This window comes from Perna viridis, chromosome 3 (genome assembly GCF_037379345.1).
Source record: "Perna viridis isolate PV_CMFRI_1.1 ecotype Kerala chromosome 3, ASM3737934v1, whole genome shotgun sequence".
Classification (NCBI taxonomy): Eukaryota; Metazoa; Mollusca; class Bivalvia; order Mytilida; family Mytilidae; genus Perna; species Perna viridis.
In genome coordinates, this window is record NC_142447.1 from 44972713 (window position 1) to 44996824 (window position 24112).

Genomic DNA, 24112 nt, shown 5'->3' on the forward strand with positions numbered 1-24112 from the left:
TCGTACGCCGGCGCAACTGCCTTAGCAACAGCAACGCCATTGCTCCTGTTGCACGTCTATTTGTGGCAGTGTAAACGTTTATCTAACAGTTTACTGGCGTAGACAAAAATCAACATGCCACCTAAACCAATGGCGAAGGGAAAACAGGTTTGCCATCACGATAATATTCGTTGTGTCGCGAAATATGAAAAACTTTTCAACTTATTTTCCACTTCAAATATTTTATGACCTGTTTTTTTCTGTATTGCTGACACTCATTGCTTAACTACTTGCTCAACTATTTACTGATCAGTGTATTCTTTTGTTTTTGTTTTATTTTCAATTTTCAAACATTGATAAATACATTTCTGTAGTTTTATGTAATTCAATTAGTTTCCACTGACCCAACAACCCTGCTCATTTTTATTTGGATATTGATATGTTGGGTTGGGTGTCAGAATGGTGTGCCATACAAGAAGTTGGAGAATTAGTGGTACCACAGACTTAATTCTGCACTTTAAACTTCCTTATGACGTTCAAGTAGAAATCATACATTGCACACCTGCTTCTTTCAATTCTGTATGGTAATACAATATTTTTTACAAAAAACAATTTGATTATTGAAGTGTTGACCATTTTACATTCAAACATAAGGATACATGTATAAAAATAGGACATGTGGTATGATTGCCTACTTGTACAGGTCACCACTGGGTCTTCAATGAAAGATACTGTGTTTAGTTGACATCTCGAACTATTTACTTAAGAAATTGTGTGATACGAGAGTGTGGTCTGGGCTTGTTACTTTAGAATGGAGCGGAGCAGATATGTTTTTTTTAAGATCCAAATCTGATAGAATTTTTAATCATTCTTGTTGGAAAATTACGTGTGCTTAGTGCTACCGCTCCACTTCAAAGGTAAGAAGCTCCACCCTCACTCTCATCTTGCATGATTTCACTTGTTAATGGTTCAAAATATCAACAAATCAGGGTTCATCGTGTAAAATGGTGAAAACTTCAATAAGAATGAAATTTTTGTGTATATGTAGATTAGGCCATAAAAATTAATCCTAGATTCTCATCCCTGTCTGACCTGATTTTTCACGCCCGCCTCAATTATTTTTTATTTTCCTAATATGTTTAGAAAAATAATACCCTACTCAAATTTACAGAAATATTTTGTGTCTTGTCCAGACCTGATTTATAATAGTAGTCAATTGGTAACTTCCCATTTGTAAATCATAGTGTTTGGCTGTTATTTCTTTGAAAAATGGTTCCACATTTATAAACACTAGTATGGGTGTAGCATGTATTTTGATAGAGCTTTTTCAATAAATTTGTACTGGTAAAATCTGTCACCAAGCACACAAAGATGATGCTTGTTTTTTGGCAAAGTGACAGTTACTGTAGGAAAAATAAAAAATAAAATTTGTCTCCATGCCCAATTTTTTTTCCAGAAAGATGGATGAGAATCTAGGATTTTGTTTTATTATGGCCTTATGGTATCAACATACAGAAAAGTTGTAATTTGTAAAGGATGTATGGTTCTGGTAGAGCATATAATTGGCACAGATTTGTCTGAGAAATAGGTGTGCACTATAAATGAAAACATGAAAAAACTTAATTGCTATGAGAAAGTTCAGAATTTATTGCACTGTTTGGTCAAAAGAAATAATAGTCTTGTTTCCTGGTGCCAGCAAGAAAAAAATAGGGTAAATAAAGAATTTATTTTAATTTTCAAACATGTTTTACATTGAGTTAATGGGGAAGCAATCTAGACCTTAACAGTGCTTGAGCCAAAATAGCCATAAAATCTTTAATGTAGGCACAAAAATGTAGGTAAGGTAGCAGGAAACAGACATATTTGTTTTTGCCTTAGATAAAGAAAGTGTATTGACTGATTTACTGGTGTAGATCTTGCATGTTATATATATAAAGAATGCTTCAGCTGTTCCACTCAACTCACCATTACTCTTTTATCCTTTCTGCTATGTATTTATAGATGAAAATAAATTAGAGAACATTGTTTAAATGTTCCTCTTGTTTACTGCTTCCTGACAGTACATTACGTGTACTTACGTGTACTTACATGTTAAACTTTCAGTTGGGAAATTTATTGGTCTATTAAACATACATGTATGTTAAATTTTTGATGGAAAAAATACTCAGGCAGCAGGAAACAATAATCTATACTCAGTTGATAGCTCCCTTTTCTGCATGTGATTTTGCTTAAATGATATACATTATATGCCTTCAATCTGTATTTTGCACACTGATTAAAATGATGATGAATGTGTTATTTGCTTTCATATACAATGTACAAGTATATCATTTGCATGAGTATTACTTTTCATTTGCTCATTTTAAACTATAAGCACAATATTGATTTTACTTGCATGCTAAATTGTATTACTTAAGTTTTTGTTTATGACTTTTTTAATGTAAATAATCTGATTATTAATCACCTTCTTCCTTTCTCTTACCCCACTATTTTTTATGTTAGTTTTATTTTAATAGCATATTTATAGTACATGTAGATAAGCTTGTTTTAAACCTTTATACATGTACATATATGTAGGACTCACAAACGTGCCCGGTTCCATAAGCATGTACGATTTCACAAACGTGTCCAATAATGTGTCACCTAACCAGAAACGTTGACTTCATTATCGTGAAAAATAAACAATGTCAAATTTTCAGACAGGTGGTGGAGTATAGTGTTCCAGATGATGGCACAAAAGTTTAGTGATGCTGTGCGGATGTTGAAACATTCCGTCAGTGTTATTAGCTTCTCGAATATAGGGTTATCCTGAAAGACTACATAATGGTCCATTAGTTGTTTCTGCATTACAGCGTAAAATTTAATAAAATGAGAGAGAGCAAAATATTTCAGCTAACAAGTAATCCTGATATGAGTTCTAAGGGCATGAACCAACCAAGAAACAATTGAACATATAAAAAAATCAAGCAATCAATTGTTGAATTCAATGTGTAAATGTTGTGATAAAAAAAAGATTGGAATACAACTCAGATGCTTGGACATTTACAACCTTAGAACATATCTCAGGAATGAATAAAGAGTTTCCCCAGGCACAATTTGATATGACTGCAGTGCATTGAACTCTGTTTACTTGGAGCAATTGCTGACACACTTAAGCATAGATATTTACAATTTGTTATAGATACAACAACTGGTTTGGATTTTTTTAATGATAACAACTACTTTCCCATTTTATCCCTTATTTTCAAAAGGTGTTGGGACAACATCTGTGTAATGTCGTAGAAATGTATGTTGAAATTTCTAAAATATTGGATAAGTTTTACTTGTGCTATCGTAAATAAAGGAAAGTTAACTGAAGACGACGACAATGCAATACCAAAAACAAAATGAGGTAGTTAAAAAATGGTGAATATGAACCATGCATTGTACTGGTTACATACTGTCAAGGAAATACCTTCTCTATAAGCTCCAAAGTATTTATAAAACGAACAAAAAATTTGATACAATGTACTTGTTAATCTGACATGTTTGTGTGATCAAATTCACGTTTGTGAAACAGATAGTGACCTGGTTCATGTAAGATGTTTTTAAAATTGATGTCATAATATGATCAGACCTGCTTGTGAAATTAGGCACCTTAGTGGAACAGATATGCATCTGATTCTTACAAACATTTTGTAAATAAGCATGAATTACATATTGATATGTACTGTATAACATCTTTCTTAATTTATAATTTTGACAACTACTTGTCTCTTTCCAGTTTTTGTTTATGTGCCTAAAAATGTGTAGCTAATCTGAAATTTATTTTAAATATTTAGAAATCTTAAATTTATTTTAGCTGTGATAGCATTTTTGTTAAATCATGATAGGATGCATTTCGCCACATAACAAGAACTAATGAATGTGTCATGATCTAGTCCATATTATTCAAAGGTCAAGCAAAAGATAAAGAAAGTTTAAAGTCACTACTCCATTATCTAATTAATTCAAACTACATGTCTAATAAAAAAATCAACTATGAAGGCATATCATGTTTATTTGTTTACAAATCCATTTTCTATACAGGCTGGTGGGTTGAGTGATATCATGGCTCGTAGACGCACAAGAATTAAGGTGAGTTGAGCAGTTAATTTATGTTAATAATTATCTACATCATTAAATTGATAAATTTGAATTCTGTAGGCTGCTGCAAAGGCCAAGTCAACAAAAGGGGCAGGTATTCTGCATAAAAAGGTAAAATTTGTTTGGTGTTTTGTAAATATAGTCATTGTTGATGCACACATATATGAGTGATTGAGCTAGATGTATGATGTTTTATAATTCAGTCTAACTAACTATGAAGTAAATAGGAAATGTTTTATATTGATGTTGATAAAGAAAAAAAATTGCTTGGCCAAAATAAGATATTTCCTGTATATGACTTACATTAGTGATGTATGCATCCACTTGCATTGAAAACTAGAATCATTCATTTGTTTGATTATTTGACAAATATTGATAATTATATGAATACATTAATTCAGTGTTCTGGAAAAATCAATTACTCAGCTATTAAGTATGATAATATTAATTAAGTAAAGAAAAAAAATTCAATTTCTCATTCAAATCTTTGTGGAATCTAATACCTGTGTAGCTTCTCAAATCTTGAGAGCCGTTCACAGGGTGCACCTCTTTGATCCTCTAGGACTTCTGCAAAATTTTCACCCTCAAAATGGATACCTTTCTCTTTGAATTGACATGTAAAAATAAAACATTGTTTCTAGCTTAAGTACTCATAAAGTGTTGTCATTGTATTCACTGAGGTGGGAATATATGGAATATTTCTTGTGAATTGATTTATCTATTGTTTGTTGTTATTCTTAGTGTTCTAGTCGTGAATATATTGTATTTTGGAAGATAGATTTGTTTAAGTTAATGCATTATTATGTATGATTATTATATATCAGTGAATTACAAGTAATGAATGTTCCCTGTGTAATAAATTGTGATGAATCACATTTGAGTTAAATTCTGTTATTTCACTGTGTGACCTTCTCCCACTGAAATGTATATGTTATATTAACTTGATTTTACTGATGATTTGTAATGTCAATCCTCCTTTCACAAATTTTAAACATTTATTTGAAAATATTAGAATTTATTATAGAGAAAATCTACATGATAAAAATGATAATCTATTTGTTAATTATTGTGTAAAACCAAAATATGATCACTCGTACTGAGAACACTCTTGGATTTTACTCGTCCAAGCAATTTGGCGTTCTTCAGCACTCATGATCATATTTTGGTAATTCACTCTTGCAAATTAATTATCCTATTTTTGATTTGCTCCAAAAAAAAATCACATATTTAGCTCAAGTTAATTCATTTCAACAAATAAGGAAAAAAATATGCTATATTCTGAATCAAATCTATCTTGATTTGCACAAATTATGGGTGTACAGCTGTTAAAGTTTGATGTTGGTTTGTTTGGGTGTTGGTGCAATGAAATTAAGTGCTCTTTACAGTTAAGATAATAAAGTAAAGGCTCAATATTCTCCTCAAAAGAAAAAAGCACAGTGCTTACAGACATGGAAAAGCTCATTATTTTTTTTCTGTAATGAATTGTATAGAACCAGTAGTGCATTTTTACAAAAAATTAAAGTATAGGAATGAAAAACACAGTGCTTTATTGACATATGGAGAATATTTGCTTAGGCTAGTTATGAAGTATTATCTTGTAATGAAAGAGATATCATACGAACTATTGTATAATACATATAAATATGTTGTTATTTTACTTATTAAACTTGTTTAAAAGTGTTGGTTAACAGACTATGTGTAATGTATTATGATGTAAAACTATTGCAATATTAATCTTTGGCATCTGCACGTATAGTAAATGGAAAAAAACTTCAGTAATATATAGTGCAGAGTATATAATATTAATAACGAGAAATTGGCTTAAATTGTAACCATTCAGATCATTAATTATTTAAATAGACTTGAAAATATCTATCTGTGATACAAAAATGAGAAGTTTTTACTTTATCTGTGTTGTTGTATACATAATAATTATTTCTGTGTGGTTTAGGATGGAGATGACATGACAGATATTGGAGACGGAACTGAAGCTGATGACTGGATGCAGGTAATCAAATCATAATTACTGGTATTGTAATTAACTCTATAGACTCTTCTGATGAAATCATATTTTATGAACGATAAAAATTTAAAGAATATTTCAACTCCCAATATTTTTCTTACAGTTTTTTAAAGATTCAGACTGTACATTTGTCCAAATAAAAATTTTATAGTGATATGTGGAAACAATTGTATTTATTTATATTGTCATTTAACATTGTAGCATAAGAATCTAGTAAAGCCAGATGACCAGCTAGATCTCAATGAACAAGTAAGTTAAATTTATGTTTCAGTTGAAATGATGGAAGTCTTTTGGTATTTTGTATCTTGAACAATCCTAGCATTTTATTTAATGAGCCTGTACTTACACTTTCAAGAGACTGAAAAATTAAAATAACTGTATGACTTGGTTGAAACATCAGCATTGCTCCATTAAGAAAACAACAATAAAAATCTTTTTCAAGGAATAGATCGATAATAATATTTGTAGTAGTAAATTAAAGGGAGATAATTGTTTATTTTATGCATATAATTTATTATATTTTTTCGTTAATACTACAGTAGTGAGATTTTAATGATTTTTCAGCAACTTAAAGAGGAATTTACAAGAATTTTGACGGCCAACAACCCCCATGCTCCACAGAATATTGTTAGATATAGCTTTAAGGTACATTTTTCATAGTTTTCTACAAGTATTTTAATATTTGTTTTAAATGTTTGACAAATTATCATTTACTTTACTTCATGTATTCTAAGATTTTGTAGTTATTCATTGCCATTGAAATGCCCAAGAAAGATAACTTTATTTCTCTGATTTTTTATCTTCTTCTTGGACAACTAGATGTATATTATCTTAACAGCATTGTTCCTGTGTCTTCTGGCTAAAGTATATATTTAGTCATTGACAACATTTTGGTTTTCTTTGCAATAAAAATGCACACATGTTCATGCTCAGAACAATTCATTTAATTAGGTGAATGATAAAAAAAACTTATGCATTGTAAAATAGGAGAGGCAATATAAACAGACTTCAAGTGTTGACCAGCTGGCTATACACTTTGCTCTTGATGGTAACATGATCCACAAGGAATCTGATGAAGCTAAAAGACAAAGGGCTAGACTTGGTATTCCTGAATGTAAGTGGAGGATATAAGATGCCTTAAAATTTCTTAATTTTTCCCTTTTCATATATGAAAGTATAGTTTGATTTACAAAAAAGCATTTACATGCAACCAGCACCAAAAAACTAACATAAATGATATGCCTGGTGATTTCTTATGTTTCCTTAGACTTATGAAGCCAGGACATCTATGTACATATGTGACAAGGCTCCGGAAACAGTAAAAAATGCCAGTCATTGATGACAAATTTTGCTAATGACTGATGACCATTTTCCAATCTCTGACCAAAAAAAATTGTCAACCATTATAGTCTGGATGGTTTTATTAGTGTCTAAACTTCCTATCTACCTGTTTCCCAATTGTTTATTGGAAATATTGGAAATTAATTGATAGGTGTACGTAGTCCTGATTTACCTCTAACTGATTAGTTTATTGCATAATTATATTACGGTACACATGCCTTCACCAAGCCTCACTGGATCTACGAATGAATTGAAGTGACTCAGAGAATTTCCATACATTTATTACTTGAAATTTAAAAATTATACAATCCTCATCATTTTCCCACTGATCTTTCATTGGTAACAAAAGCATGTGGTGCTGAAACTGTCTGTCCAGTGTTATGAATTAGTCAGAGTTTGTAATTATTTTTCAACTGAATGCTTTTAATACAGAAGTTAACACACCATTTGAAACAATATATTCACGATTTTCTATTATTTACCACCATGTTTAATACTCGGAACTTCTTCACTGTTTTTTTATATGAAGAAAAAGTCAGAGAGTTACAATGTTTTGATTACTTGTTAGAATGTCCTATGCTCCTTGGACTTGTGGTCAAAACCAACCTTGTTTATTTTTTGGCACCTTCAGATGTTTTGTAGCAGACTAGTATGTGATGAAATGACACAATTCCAATATTTATCTTTAAATGACTACAAAAAATAAGTTTTTTAAACTTTATTCTCAATCTGAGCTTGCAAAAGACCAGCACAAACATCCAACTTCAAGTCTGAAGTCAGATAAAATGACCGACATGGGCTGTAACCTTTTAGCTGAATACATTTATATATGAAGAAACATCACAATTCATTGAAGACTGATAGATTGCCTTTAGCTGCTTTTTTTCCCACAGTTGGGTAGTGGTGTTGTCTCTTTGACACATTCTTGTTTCCACTTTTTTCTGTATCTACAGATAGTACCTTTTTTGGCATGTTAAAATTTTGGTCTTGTGAAGGATGAAGATTTAATTTGGGAAAAATGAAAAACAAATGCATACATGGTATAACATTTTAGTTAGTTCCTATTTTAATCAATAAATTTATTTTACAGCTGTGCCAAGTGAACATGCTGGTAGTGAAGGAGGGGAGACTCCTGCTGCTGGTGCTGCAGAGGGAGAAGAACAAGCAAAAGATGAGGTAAAATATTGGCAATGATTTAGGAATAAACTTCATAAATAAAGCTACTGTACTATTACTGAAAATGTCCAAATAACTTCGCATGAACATCAACATATATTTTTTTATTATTGACAATGGTAGGCAGGTGAAGGGGAAGCTAAAGAAGGAGCTGCAACACCAGCCCCAGCAGAAGAAGATAATAAAGCAGGAAAAAAATTGACCAACCAGTTCAATTTCAGCGAGAGAGCTTCTCAGACATACAACAATCCATACAGGGTAAACTATAACAGTATAATAAAACTATTATTTGTATACGAACATAGCAATAACATCATAATTCTGCATTTGTATAAGACAATATTTATGTTGTTGAACTTCAAGATCTTAGTTGTTATACTTTTGATATCAGTCATAATTATGTTTTTTTCACTTGTACATGTGTAGCTTAATTGACTTAAAATATAAGGCTGTTAGTAAATCTTTTTACTTTGATTTTTTAATTTACACTCTTCTTGATCATGAATAAAGCACTTTCCTTTAATCGTAAATAGGAAAGAGGAACAGCAACTGAGCCACCTCCAAGAGCAACCTTCTCTGGTAATGTCACACAATGGGAAATATTTGATGCTTACCAGGAAGACTTTGAAAAGCAGGTAAATTTCTAGAATTTCTACAGTTGCAGCAATGTTAATTTCCTGATTATCACATCTCTTTCAGGTGTGTCCAATAGAAAATTTAACTTTCTCTGACTTGTCTGAAAAAAAAAACAAAACTCTGAACATTAGTTCTTTCAACAAAATTGTTTTCTTTTTTTTTTTTACTTTTATGATACATTGTTTGTAGGTAGATAAATAGTTCTAGACTTGTGATTTGATTGCCAAAAAACTCAGTCTCCTTATACAAAACAGTTTTTTTCCTCAGTATATCATCATGCAGTTATACTTCATAATAAAATGTGTGTTTTAGATGGAAACCATAAGAGCTAAGCAGGAGTATAAGCCCCTCACTGCTTTCCAACAATTTGCACAAGTAACTTGATAATTTGATTTGCAAATAAAATAGATGACATATATATATTTAAGTAAATGTAGCATCCCAAAGCCTTATAGACACTGGCCTTCAGCCTAATACATCTAGTTATGTGCATATGAAGTACAGTTATATAGGAAATAATTTTGTATTGCATGCAGGACAGTGACAAATTAATACTAACTAGCATATTCTTAAAATAAAAATTAACATTTTAACTGCATGTCAATTGATAGTATAAGATAGATTGTACAAGTTCACAATTAGGTATGGATGATACTAGGTAATCTAGCACTAGTTTGATATGTGCATGATCTTATTGGTTTTAGTGTTTTTGTTTTTGAATAGCCAAGAATGGATAGATCTTAATTTAGTATTTCATATAGTCCTAGAACTAAATTGATGTTTTGATGTACTTGTTAGAATCTTTTGTTTTATTTGATATGTAGGAACATACTTCTATAGCTGTGTTAAGCGAGTAAAAATGATTTCAAAGTACAAAGTATTTCAAGTAGAGAATTAGCACAATAATTTCATTTCTACTCCCTGTAAATTCTTTGTTATGATTTCTGCTTTCTTCCCCTTTTTTGTGTACAACTTTGAAGATTTATAATGGAAACATATTGGCTTTACAAACACAATATTTTTCTCAATGATTTTTTAAAAATTTTTCTCTATATATACTAGTACTTCCATAACACAATGTTTTAATACCTTTTTTTTTTCAGAGAACACTAGGTTATGACTTTTTTCTGTATATTTAATTTATGACTTTTTGTATTCATTTAAGGAAAAGAGTAAAGAAAAGAAAGTTATTCCTGGGAGGAGAGAAGAAGAGAAAACAAGGAAGAAACTAACAATTACAGAAACCCAGGTATTAAAATCAAATAATTGTTAATCTTCAGTTTAATTTTAATTGTATTTTGTTATGTTATAGCCATAAATTTAATTCTCAAGTAAGTAGAAAAAAGATGTAAGCATTCAATTTGAAATTGTATTTTGAATTTGACAGTAAGTACAACTTATAGGGCACAGAAAACTAGTCACAAAATTATTATATAATAATTTTGTGACTAGTTTTCTGTGCCCTATAAGTAGTACTTACTGTCATTATCAATATATAGGCAAAAATAGCATTTGAGAGGCAATCACTACAAATATTTATAAGCGTAAGATTAATGGTAGATGTTTTTTCTTTAAGCTAAGGAATACTTTTTGTTTTAATCATACTCCTGTTTACTAATTCTGCTCCAACTTAAAATGCAATGTTCATAAAAGTATCTTGAATTAAAAATGTAAATTCTATTTGACAGTTATTGATTTTAAACTGTTTTGTTTTACAGGGAGAAGACATTTCTAGATTGTCCAAAGCATCTAAAATTGTGGAAAGAATGGTCAATCAAAATACGTTTGATGACATTGCACAAGGTATTTTATAAATTGAGTTGTTTTTATTTTGTTCATTTTTGTATTTCCCTTAGCAAAAAGAAGACATTTTTGAAAAAAGTACCCACGTTTAATTTTACTCAAATCATCATTTGAAGTTTGAAATCTCTTTGAATAATATATTTTTGAAACATTCATAATTTAACTTCAATAACTGCCCATTAGTAATGAATACAGATTAAACGATATGCATGTATAAGTAAATTTGATCATTTAGTCATATCTGTTACTTGTTTTTTACAGATTTTAAATATTGGGAAGATCCTTCTGATGAATACAGAGAAAATGATGGTACTCTTTTACCATTGTGGCGTTTCACCTACGAAAAGGCTAAAAAATTGGCTGTCACCTCACTTTGCTGGAACCCAAAATACAAGGACTTGTTTGCTGTATCTTTTGGCTCTTGTAAGTTCCTTTCCAGTTTAACTTTAATGTAGAAAGAGTAATCAAGGGATTCTAGTGGAAATCAAAAGAATTTTATTTAGGGACAAAGACCAGACATGGAAAACAGACAAACACAACAAAGTAAAATGAAGTTAAAAAAAAAATTCAGGAAGGGAGATAACTTCATTTTTGTCCACTGGATAACTGTTGTCTTAAAATTATTTAAGATACAGTTAAAACTACATTTTTAAATCATTTTTATGTGATATATTTTATGAAATTGATATTTGCTTTGGTACAAAGTTAGTTTTATTGTCTTTAATGGCATAATATATCTTTTTGACATGATTCAATTAAAACTTGTCAAAATTATTTCAGATGATTTCATGAAACAGGGAAGTGGAATGATCCTATTTAACAGCATGAAGAACCCTTCTTTCCCAGAATATGTCTATGAAACAGATAGTGGTGTCATGTGTTTAGATTTGCACCCTGAACACCCATACTTGATAGCAGTAGGGTTTTATGATGGTAGTGTTGGAATATACCATGTTAATAAGAGAGAACCTGTCCATCGATGTACTGCACAGAATGGTAAACATACAGATCCTGTTTGGCAGGTAAGTTCCAAGATTATGAACAAAAAAGATATGATAAATGTGTTTGGTTTTCATCAAAAACTAGGCAAAATCATATTTTTCAAGAGCAATATTCAGCAAAATAAATGTTTGAAACAAATGTTTTGAGAAGATGGCAGAATTTATTGTCTTATTATTCTTTTCCAATGATTAAGCTGACTTCTATTAAATTCTCACTAGAATTTTAAGAAATCTGTTCAATAGATTTGTCATTCCACCCTGTTTTGATACTCCTTAATAGATTTAACATCCACCTTGTTTTCATGCTCCACAACAGATTTGATATTGTACCCTGTTTTCAAGCTCCTCAATAGATTTGACATTCCAGCCTGTTTTCATGCTCCTCAATAGATTTGACATTCCACCCTGTTTTCATGTTCCTCAATAGATTTGACATTCCACCCTGTTTCATGCTCCTCAATAGATTTGACATTCCACCATTTCATGCTTCTCATATTTTTGTGAGCAAAACATTGTCACTTGATATGTCTCCAATCTTTACTGTGCCTTTAATTTTGTGTTGAAGGTCACTTCATTGCATAATCATGAAACTTAGAAATTTCTACTAATACTCCACAAAAAGAATTTTAAAATGATTGCAATTTTCCTAATTCTAATTTAAAAGATTCAATAAGGAGATCAGTGTGCTATTGACATTTTTTGTTTTAATGGTTATCGTTTTGTTCCTTGTAGGTGCGCTGGCAAGCAGACGACTTGGAAAACAACCACAACTTTTATTCAGTATCATCAGATGGAAGAATTGTTCATTGGACTATAATAAAGGTGCATATCCATTTCTCTGTAAATTTTGTATCAAAAGAATAGGAATGGACAGTAACTGAAATACTATAATGATTTATTCCAGGTTTTCTTACTATGTTAATCAAAACAAATTTTTGAAGTATAGGAATGGAGAATAACTGAAATACTATAATGATTTATTCCAGGTTTTCTTACTATGTTAATCAAAACAAATTTTTGAAGTGACTGCATTGTAACAACAAAACGATTTCAGAATATGAAATGTTATCAGAATGCAACTTAGAGATATGTTTTTCCTTTTAACCATTATTAAAACTTATTGCTGTTTTGTTTTTAAGAATGAGTTAACTTACCAAGATGTGATACGTTTGACATTACCTGAGACATCAGCAGAGGGTCCTGATGGTACAAAGGTCAACACAGTTGGTAGGTTGTTATGTTTCTTTATTGTGTTCATTAAATTTTTATTTCAAAGTATGTCAGATCAAAGGAAGTGGTCTAACTTATATTGCATTTTTTTTTATTAAGTTCACTGATATTTAATAAATTGTACTAAACACTGTGACTTTCAGTTTGCTTTCCTGACAGCATTGGATTGATCTTATACTACACATTCTTAAATTATACATTATGGGAAAAAAGAATCCTTCTATTTAAATATGATGAGTTTATTCTGAAGCTGTTGTAGTCTTGATTTCAATATAAATCTAGCTTTCCTGCCTTGTGCTGTAGTTCTAAGCAGTATTAAAAATATAAGAATTTACAAAAGTTCTAATACCAATATCTTTCCTATATTTTTATCGTGTTTGCAGGATGTGGAACTGCTTTTGACTTCCATAGAAAGATGGACTATTTATTTTTGGTTGGCACAGAAGAAGGCAAAATTCACATGTGTTCTAAAGCCTATACAAGCCAGTTCCTGGACTCAGTAGATGCTCATAACATGGCTGTATACAAAGTGCGATGGAATCCTTATCATCCTAATATTTACGTAACATGCAGTGCTGACTGGACTGTTAAAATCTGGGAAATGAGCAGTAAAACAAATATAGATAAAGCAGATCTAACAAATGATGCTAACTCAAAGTATGTGAGATTTGGTCTGATCATAATTTTTTTTTATGCAAATGATTCTTTTCTATTTATAAGAATACATGGAAAATTTGTTGCAAAAACATTCCTTCTGGTGTAATATTTCTTGCTAATTTGCTTTTTTTTTGTTTTCTGTCCTTGTGAAATGAAGTGTCATTTTTATGTTCTTATAATTTAGATTTAAAAAGGTCTAGTTTTATTTCATTAAAAAATCAATACAAAACTTCTGTCCTCATCGACTTATTGGATTTTCGACTAAAACCCCATTTTTTTCCAGGAAACCCTTGTTCACATTTGATTTGAATAACTCTGTTGGAGATGTGGCCTGGGCACCTTATTCCTCTACTGTTTTTGCTGCTGTAACTGCTGATGGCAAAGTAAGTTGGAAAGAACTATTGTATCTAAATTATCAGCCTGATGTTGAATGGGAGATAACTCACACTTTTAAGGACAATTTTGAAAAAAATATTGACCTTGTGTGCACAACACATATTGCCTCATATTATTTTTCTTTTAATGTTATTTGTGGTGAAACTTTTTCCTCTTTTTCAGGTATTTGTGTATGATTTACATGTCAATAAATATGAACCTTTATGTGAACAAATGGTAGCACAGAAAAAGAAGACAAAACTTACACATATAGAATTTAATCCAGTTTATCCAATGGTGATCGTTGGAGATGATAGGTAAGATAAATTTAGGATAAATTTTGACCAAAATAGTCATAGTGTGTTAGTAGAATTATAAAGGCAAAAATTTATATCTGGTCTTCATTTTGTTTAAATAACATGCTCAATCATTTATTAAACAGACATTATTTGTTTTCAATTGAAATAGTAATCAAGGGAACCAAGATTATAGCAGAAATCAAAAGAATGTAATACAGGGGCAAAGATCAGTACATGGAAAACAGACACAACAAAGAACATAAAATAACCAAAATAATACATGTAAATCAACGAAAGTAAATGAGCCATTCAGACTCCACTAAAAACTGGGAGCATGGACCAGGTGCACCAGATTTAAAGTGAAGATATTTTATTTGATTGTTTGTACTTGAGTTTTTGACATCATAGAACCATGTATGTAGTCTGTATAATGATCTCTATTGAATTTTTCCAGGGGAAATATTACCAGTCTAAAATTGTCACCTAACTTGAGAAAAATGCCTAAGGTAAGAATCAGCTAAAATTAATATGTATGATCCTAAATATCAGGAATTCTTTTTCTATGCATACCTGGATAACCTGGCCAGTGTTCTAGCTAGGGCAATATGGAGGGTTGCTGCATCCTGCCCCATATCACACCTGCGGCCCTTTGGCCCTTTTAAGTACCCCCATAATTATTGCCCTATTACACTTATCTGAATGTCCCTTTTTGATTACTCTCTTGTTAATTACCCCAAGCCGATTTAGAAGTTTCACCTTCATTAACTACATCCTGTCGTAATTAATCCCTAGGTAATTATCAGTGAACAATCAGCTGATCAGGGTTATCGGATGATGATTGACAAGTAGAAAATGGATCCTGTTTATCACCATTTTATGAACAGCATATCATTTATTAATAATTAATATCTACTGCACTATTAATTTCACAAATACTGTCAATTTAACAGGGCTAAGTTTTGTAGAACCAAGTGTGTAAACATTTGCATGCTGCACGTTTGTTTATTTAAAATGTCAGTTACCTCCCTTATAATTTCAATATTTCAAAAATTTTCTAATTATTCAACAGTACAGTACATTTACTAAAAGTTGTGTTTGCAATAATTAAGTTTTTGAAATTGAATTGCAGCTGTATTGAATATTTGTTAAATTTCATGCAACATTTCACCTCATAGTATGTGATAAATAATAAGAATCACTTGCCCCAGTTTACAAATTTGTACAGAATACACATTATATTTGATAAAATTGTGTCCCCAAGAGAAAAAAAATTAATAATCATCAATACAGCATTCAGATAAACTGCAGAATGTGATCTCAAATTTTTATGGGGGTAGAACTTTAGACTTCAGTATTTCATTCAGGTTTAGATGAAAGCATCACAAAAAGGGCTAAGTTAATTCTATTTATTAAATAACATGCATATGTTTTAATAATGCACTTGGGCAACTAGTTTTTATACAACAAAGGTGTCATGCATACATTAATACAGTAAAACTTACTCAGTTTGCAAAATATGATTGGACACTTGTCCATTCACACATTTTCAAAAGTTGCCAAGTATGCAATAAGAATACAAACATTCAAGAAAAGAAAAAGAAGAAAACAATAAAGGAAGATATTTCCGACTCGGGGGCAAACATACATCTTTAAAAAGACTAAGGTAAATGTCCCTTTTTGGTTGAAAAAAAAAGATGCTACACTATAAAGTGTCCTCTTCCCTGCACCCCTTTATTTTCAAATCCTAGCTAGAACATCGCTGGCACAAGTCACAGTGCATTCCCTCATTTTACGAGTAAACAATCTTTTTCTGGCATTGAAGATAGGTCATATCTTAATTTTTTGTCCAATTATTTGTTTAATGTGTCATAGAAGTTTAATGAAGTTACTATAGAATTTGAAAAATAAATAATATGTCTTTGAACTTGATTTTGAAATATTGCTGGGCCTTAATGTCCCAAAAGGGAAGGGGAATTAAGGGCTCTCATTGACCTAAAATACCAATAAAAATAAATAAAAAGTGTTGAAAGAATTAAATGCAAATTTAGTGACATGATTTTATCACAAATGAGAAAACATAAAGACTTCTGGTAATTCTTCCATTAAAAGGGCAAAATTAATAGTCAGACTTTGTACATTTTGGGATTTTTTTTGGCAAGGAAATGGTGTCCACTACCAGGAAAAAAGATATTTAGTCAACACATTCATTATTACATAGTCTGTCATATGTGAAAATATAAAGTGGACATAGTTTTCTGGATGTAAATATATTAAGAAAAACAACAAAATTTACCATTTTCAGTAGTATTTTTTGAAATCACGTATAAATGTGGCACCATTTTGACGACATAAAAATGAACTAATGCCACAAAACATTTTTCCTTTTATTTACATGTAGGTATTTTACTGTTATGAACAATTTTTATTCTATTACAACAAAGTTGATATTTTAGGCAATATTCATACCTTAGTGCACTTTTAGATTATATAGGAAATTTGCAAACTAAAATACAGGTCTTTAGTATTTCCAAAAATTTGTAAAGAGGACACTTATGTGACATTCTTTCATATTTTAGATAGAAAATCAGGGGTCATCAAAGTTAAGAATCCCATTAGATTTCTATAGAAAACTTTTAGCAATAGAAAAATATTATCGATAGTAATGTAATAATATGTCATTTTTTTTTTATATTGTTTAACAATTAGGTTTTAACATCACATCAAATACTTCTTGCTCATTGAAAATACATATTTTTCCTAATTAAAAAAATATGTTATTTGTTTTTTGTTTTTTGAAATCTGTTCATTTGTTAGTCCTAAATATAAAGTACTGGTACCATTTATCCAAGTCTCATTAAAATTAGTGTCACAATAATACTATTATAATAAATTTAGTTGTGAGATTTGTTAGTTCACAAAAAAATCTGTATGGATCTTAAAATATGTCTGTCATAATCAATGTACAACATGATAATCTACATGATTTTCAAAAGATGCTCAGAATGATCTCACTTCATAAATCTAGTCAACCTTACTATTCACGCACCTGTTATGTTGCATATCAACAAGGGTAGTAATTGTATATATATTTTTTTTTTCAGGAAAAGAAGGGAGCACCACCAATAGACCCAGCCCAGAGGGAACAAAATGAGATTGCCAAATTAGAAAAACTTCTGTCAATGGTACGAGAACCAGCTGTAGATTCTGGCAAAAAATAGAAAAACTATGACCTTCAACATGAAATGATCTGGAAAAATATTGACATCCGTCCAAAGCAGACTTATTTTATACAATCCCAAGTTATCTATTTACTGTTATTTTGACATTTGTTTTGAAAGGTGAATGAATGAGCTGTTTGGGACTGTTTGAGATTATTTATAAATGAATATTTTATTGATGCATTTTTTAAGGTTTTTGAATTTACAATATGTTTACACATTATGTTCTTATACTTGTACTAAATTGTGGAAATTAATTAAACCTGATAATCTACTTGCTGTGTACATTTATTATCATTACACAAAATTGTATATCCATATGATGAAGTACTGTACAATACAGCTGCCCAGCTCAATAATAAAATATCAGTTTAACTTAACCAGCATTTAGAATCATATGACTTATTACTTCCTAAGACAAACCTTTGACTTATTTTAATGTGTCCAAATGGGTTGACATAATGTCCTGCAGTCTGTTGTGTCTGTGTGCTAACTAGCACATTAAATATCTGACTCACCTTGTCAGACTGGTACAAAACAGGTTCTGTTCAATATGTTAAAATGTTCTTATGCTGAAATATCTGTTGAAGGACATTAACTACAGTATATCAGTCAATCACTCTTAACTTGGAGACAATCATAGTTATCAAGACTTACTTTAAATTATTCCCACACTCAATATACATGTGGAAAAAATCATCAGTAGTGTTACATGTACATTATAAAGGCATATGAACTCCAAGTAAATGTATGTTTGAAAAATTATAGACCCATTAAAAAGTAGTTGCTAAATTCTAATTTATCATGCATCCAGCCAAATCAGCCCTCCAAACACATTAGGTTTATTTATGTGTACTTAGCTGGCTATGTTAGATTTATATCAAATAAAAGCATACAGGAAGCACAAGATCACAAGTTCATTGCAGAGAGTTCCATGTTTTTTTTTTTGCCATCTTTCTGAGGCAATTGAGTTGAAAGAAAGTTGGTCGGATTTTGAAAACTTTTAACTGAATTTAAAATTTTGTGCAGTACAATGTCCAAATCAGTTGTGTTTCTTTTGAAATTGTTAGTTCCTATGCTTAAGTGTGTCAAAAACTAATATTGTGTCCACTTGCCCCAACTGTTCAGGGTTTGACCACTGCAGTCGTATCATGCAGCTTGCTGTACTCCACAACGCCTTTTATTAGTTTTATTTCAAAGAAGTGTCATCATTCTGTTACCATGGATTTTATTATTACTTTTGTTGTTTGGGCCTTTCAGAGCTTACTTAAAGGTATGTTTATGCTTGTTGAGGGAATTTTTTTTATATTCAATCATTTAGTTTATTCGCTGACCAGTACATGTATGTTTGTTGCATTTCAACATATCCGTTCTTTTTTACAGTAGTAAAAAGAGTTAAGAATACATGTTATTACAACCAGGTATAAGATTAAGTGCTGCTTGTACATGTGTATCTGTATCTTTACAGGATTTTGCTTTCTAAATACTTTCTCCCTTTATAGTAAATTTGAACTGTAATCATGTAGAAGACTGAAATTGATTGTACCATTTACCTATATCTCATTCCAGAGTAAAAACAGATACTAGTAATTACCAATTTATTAGAAGACATTTCGTGCATTTGGATATCTGGGATTTTCAATGACACCTTTTCCAAACTTGAATTCAAGAAATTCCTTCACACTGTTTGGTGCCGACACGTTTCTTCCAATAAAAGAGATATTAGTCAATGGTTTGAGATAATGCTCAGGAAATTCAGTATCCTGAGGATGAGTCTTAAACCAAGTATTTTTGGTCATTACTCCATTTTTGGAATAAAATGGAAAAATATCAACATGATTTCTATTTAAATCACTATAATGAACACGAAAGAAGTCTCCTTCAACTGCTTTCTCCCAAAGGAATCCCTCTTCATCTAAATATTGCTGCTCTTTTGCTTTGAGGATTTCCTTGCACTTTGGAATGTCTTCATCATATATTCCAATATCAACATCATAATCCCAAGGAATAATGTCTTGATGTCTGGCTGCTCCCAATAAACTTCCCCCTTCAAGCCAAAACCTTACAGAGTTCTTCTCTAGAGTATTAAAGACATGAATAGCTGTTTCTTTAATAGCTTTCAAGCAACAAGGAGGTGTCCATTTATTAGAATAAATATAATCAGGAACATCATTAATTACTGAAGCAAAACACCTCTCCGTGTCTTTATTGCATCCAAAAAGTTCATGATTGTTTCTGTTGAAGACTATTTGGTGAATTCCAAACTTTTTGTAAGTTTTATGCAATCTTGATTTTTCTAATTGTTTGTGTCTATATAGATTCATTGTGTCAAACTGTCTGTCTTGTAGAGAGAAAACAGGTTTGTGAAAAACATAACTTTTCCATCTTTTCAGTGCCAGTTGGAAGTAAATTGAATAATGAGTTGGTCTTGTGAATGGACTTGCTAGCCGTCTCAAATCACTTGTTCTTAAAAGAATTGCTTGATTGCCATCAATAAAATCACAATGGCCTGCTGTTCCAGAAAAATCTTCAAACTTAACAGTCCATCGTTTCAGCTCAAGCCGGAAGCCTGGACAGGTCAGTTTGTTCGTACCTGTTTGAATTGCAACCGCCCTAACAAGTTTGTTTGTCTTTAGTTCTTCTACTGCAGAATACAAATTCGACACATTTCTTATCCTTGCACCACCTGGTACAAATAAAACAAATTCTGTATTTATTTTCTCTTGTACCATTTCTGAACCAGCAGGACGATTGAGGTCGAAGTCAAGATTAAATAATTTAAGGTTATCACTTAGTTTTATTTTAAGCGGGGGATACGGCAACTTTTCAGTGACAATAAATAGCTGTAAAGAACGTCCAAATATCGACTTGAAGTGCAATAAATCTCCTTGAAGGTCGTTTTCAAAGTTTTCAAATTCGTTCATGATTAATGTCACCCGAAAATTGTCATTACTATTCCAATGTAAATCCTCAATTGGCAATCCGCTTTGAATGAAGGCAAAGTAAATAAATAGTACAATGTTGAAAACAAGTGCAGTCAGCAATAGAAAGTGCTTTTTTCGATTTCTGTAGTGGTAGAGCCTACAAAGCAACGTCATGTTTTTCGTGTATTTATTGTTTACATCTTTTCGGGTTCCTCGGGTATCGGTAGTTCCGAACGATACACCAAGACTATAGTATCCGGAGCACTAACGGATAGTGAATAACACTTTCCGTAATTTAGAAATTCAGTTTTATATTTAGAAATAGTCGTTACAATGAAGAATATTGTTCTCAGTTTACAAACCTTAAAGTGCAGTCAGCAATAACAAATGCTTTTTTCGATTTCTGTAGAACCTTCAAAGCAACGTCTTATGTTTTTTGTCTACAACACTTTTCATATTCAAAATTTAGGTTTATATTAAAATAGTTGTTTTAATTATGAATCCTGTTTCCAGTTTACAAACCTAAAATACACTGTTGCAAAAATAAGTTAGTAAAGCAGGCACAGAAGGATCTGTTTGCCTTGTATACTAAATTGCGTAAACCACTTAACTGTTCCTGCAAAAACCCTCCATATGGTCTTCCCAGTTACGTCATTACGAGAGATTTAAGCATCGTCGAAAACGAATCCCTCCGTAAGGTCCTTTCTAAAGGTCCTAAGTAACATGAACCACGTTACATAAATTGGAATGCCGTGGAAGACTATACGCAAGAAAGTTGATAAACCGAGAACAACGGAAGACATTGATTCTCTGTCAAAGTGGATGAAGGCTGTGAGGTCTTTAATTTTGAAAGGTATGAAAGTTTTAAGTAGAACAATGAGTGTAAATGCTACATCAGTTTTCATAAACCCCGATGTAGCTAAAACATTGTCAACTATACATGACAAATATTTTGTCGTACCAGCAGACAAAGCCCAAAACAACATTGTTTTTGTCTGCAAAACGTATTACATCCAGTGTTTATTCTCAGAGGTAGACGTAGAAAATAATAGCAGTAATAGAGACCTATACTGCCGCTACACTCTCCAAAGAAAAGATAGTGAAAAACCATAAATCTGTGCTATCGACAACATATTTATCCTGTGTGGTGGACGCGTTTTTAAAAAACGATCGGCATTCCTATGGGAATAAATTGTGTTCCTTTACTTGCTGACCTATTCCTTCACTCTAATAAGGTTGACTTTATAGCTGATCTGATGCGAAAGAAATAACTTCGTTTAGCTAGATACTTTAATCTCAGTTTCCGCTATATAGATGACGTATTATCGTTAATCAATCCTAGTTTCGGGGATTTGATACATTGCATTGATATACCCCCGAAGACGCCAGTTTCATATCTTGACATACACTTAGAGATAGATGGTAAAAGGAAACTATTGACCAAACTATACTAAAACGACAAATGTAGTGACTTTTCATTCCATAATGTCAATTTTCCTTTCATCTGTGGCAACATCCCTTCAGCACCTGCGTATGGAGTTTTCATATCATAACTCATAGGTTATACCAAAGCTTTCCGTAACTACGCAGACTTTTTTGTCATCACTACAGAAGTTTTATGATTGTCATCATGATCGAACTCGTGGATCGTAACGGTGTATTATGAAAACTGCTTTGTTCAACGTCTCTTAGTTTTCCTTTCCTCTTTCGTCTACCCCGGACTTGACCTTTTATGAGCAGCTCGGCGGGTGTTTCTAGCAAAGCAGAGGACGCTTACCCTACCGGTACACCTGATCAATGCTCCCAGTTTTTAGTGGAGTCCGAGTTGCTCATTTACTTTTGTTACTTTGTATGTATTATTTTGATCTTTGTTGTGTGTGTCTGTTTTCCATGCCTGGTCTTTGTCCCTGGATTACATTCTTTTGATTTCCGCTAGAATCTTGGTTCCCTTGATTACTCATTCCAGTCAATGTATATCTTCAACTTTGTTTGATTCCCTTGTTTTACCCATGTAACTTTATTCTTTACTCCAGTGCTAGAGGTTGCCTAGCAAGCTATTATCTTACTTGTTGCCATCCTAACGTAGTGCTATAGAGGAACGGAATTCCAACCTCTTAAATTGTAGGAGTATTTGTTCTTGTGAAGTGTGGGAATTTGAGGATCTGCAGATTTTTGGAAAAGATATATTAACAGTTTTTGTAAAGAGTGCTAGGGGTACATATACACTCCATAACAGCAAATTGTATGAGACAGGTGCCTATCCGCTAGCAATAAAGGTTAAGAATAGAATGTTATCAAAACTATCAGGTATTTTGAATCAATTACTTTTCAAGCTGCTCTCAACAAATCTTGTGAATTCAAAATGGATCGATTTTATTAAATCGATTTTAGATGACGCAGGTTTGAGATATATTTGGGACGGTCAATGTGCATTGGAATCACTTGAAATAAAATCATGTATACAACAAATTCTTCTAAACGACCAATTTATTCAGAGTTGGTTTTCTGATATATTAATTAGTTCAAAAGTTCAGTTCTATAATTAATTTAAAACCGAGTTCAATTAGAAAATTACTTAAAGAAGTTAAAGAAAAAGAGACGTCAGAGTTAGGCGAAATTTCCATGCAGCAATATACGATTTCCTATAGAAATTGGACGAAGGAATAACATTCCCCGTGGAAAGCATTTCTGTCATCTTTGTAATGATAGATTGGTCGGCGGCGAATTTAACAACCTATTTGTATGTACAAATGACGCTGCAATACACAAAATGCGCGTGAAGCTTATATTGACCTACTAGCATAACAATCCTCTGTCGAAGATGCAAGGCATATTTTCGTGATGTAATGTCACCGTTCTATATAACATTGCCTTATTTACTGACAGCATTGGCAAACTTGTATACATGTATTGCAGCTAGTAAATTTGTATTGATTGTGTTAGAATTTTAATTACTCGGATATATGTTCGTTCCACTTCTGTCATGTTCACTATAGTATTATATGTTATATAGTTGACTGCTTCTTGTTACAGTCCTGTACTGCCTGGGTGTATAATATCTGAATCTGAATTCTTTTTCAGTATAAGCCTATATTTGTACCTTACTAGGTAAGAAAACCTAGATTTTTGTCACTCAATTGTTCAAATGTGTATGTCGTCCTGAGGAATCCAAAATGAAGTAAATCAACATAATGTATATGTATTATCCTTTAACCCAATGTCTCAGCTTTCTAATGGTATCAAGACAGTTGCCATTTTGAGTTCTATGCAAAATATGTGCCAATTTTTCAGCGAAATAGGCACGAAATGGTTCAAATATTTATAC

At 31.5% G+C, this 24112-nt stretch overlaps 2 protein-coding genes across 5 annotated transcripts; one reads left to right on the forward strand and one right to left on the reverse strand.

The window, feature by feature from the left end:
- The first annotated feature begins 5 nt into the window (after positions 1-5).
- Positions 6-18137, forward strand: LOC148622444 (dynein intermediate chain 2, ciliary-like). 4 transcript variants are annotated; one of them, XM_088572344.1, is made up of 21 exons: positions 6-147; positions 4048-4095; positions 6056-6112; positions 6329-6376; positions 6692-6772; positions 7115-7241; positions 8559-8644; positions 8768-8902; positions 9178-9279; positions 9593-9655; positions 10446-10529; positions 10999-11083; positions 11345-11506; positions 11864-12105; positions 12817-12906; positions 13224-13311; positions 13698-13971; positions 14255-14354; positions 14530-14663; positions 15100-15151; positions 17747-18137. In XM_088572344.1, the coding sequence occupies exons 1-21, from the start codon at positions 115-117 to the stop codon at positions 17861-17863; spliced, it is 2208 nt and encodes a 735-aa protein (XP_088428470.1). In that variant the 5' UTR covers positions 6-114; the 3' UTR covers positions 17864-18137. The 4 variants fall into 4 exon arrangements, with proteins under 4 accessions (XP_088428470.1, XP_088428469.1, XP_088428472.1 ...); XM_088572343.1 differs by lacking the exon at positions 4048-4095 and adding an exon at positions 4165-4215; XM_088572346.1 differs by lacking the exon at positions 9593-9655.
- Positions 18138-19447: 1310 nt separating this feature from the next.
- Positions 19448-21016, reverse strand: LOC148622445 (ribitol 5-phosphate transferase FKRP-like). The gene has a single exon (XM_088572347.1). It carries the CDS (start codon positions 20959-20961, stop codon positions 19465-19467), a length of 1497 nt encoding a protein of 498 aa, XP_088428473.1. The 5' UTR covers positions 20962-21016; the 3' UTR covers positions 19448-19464.
- Between the last annotated feature and the right edge of the window lie 3096 nt (positions 21017-24112).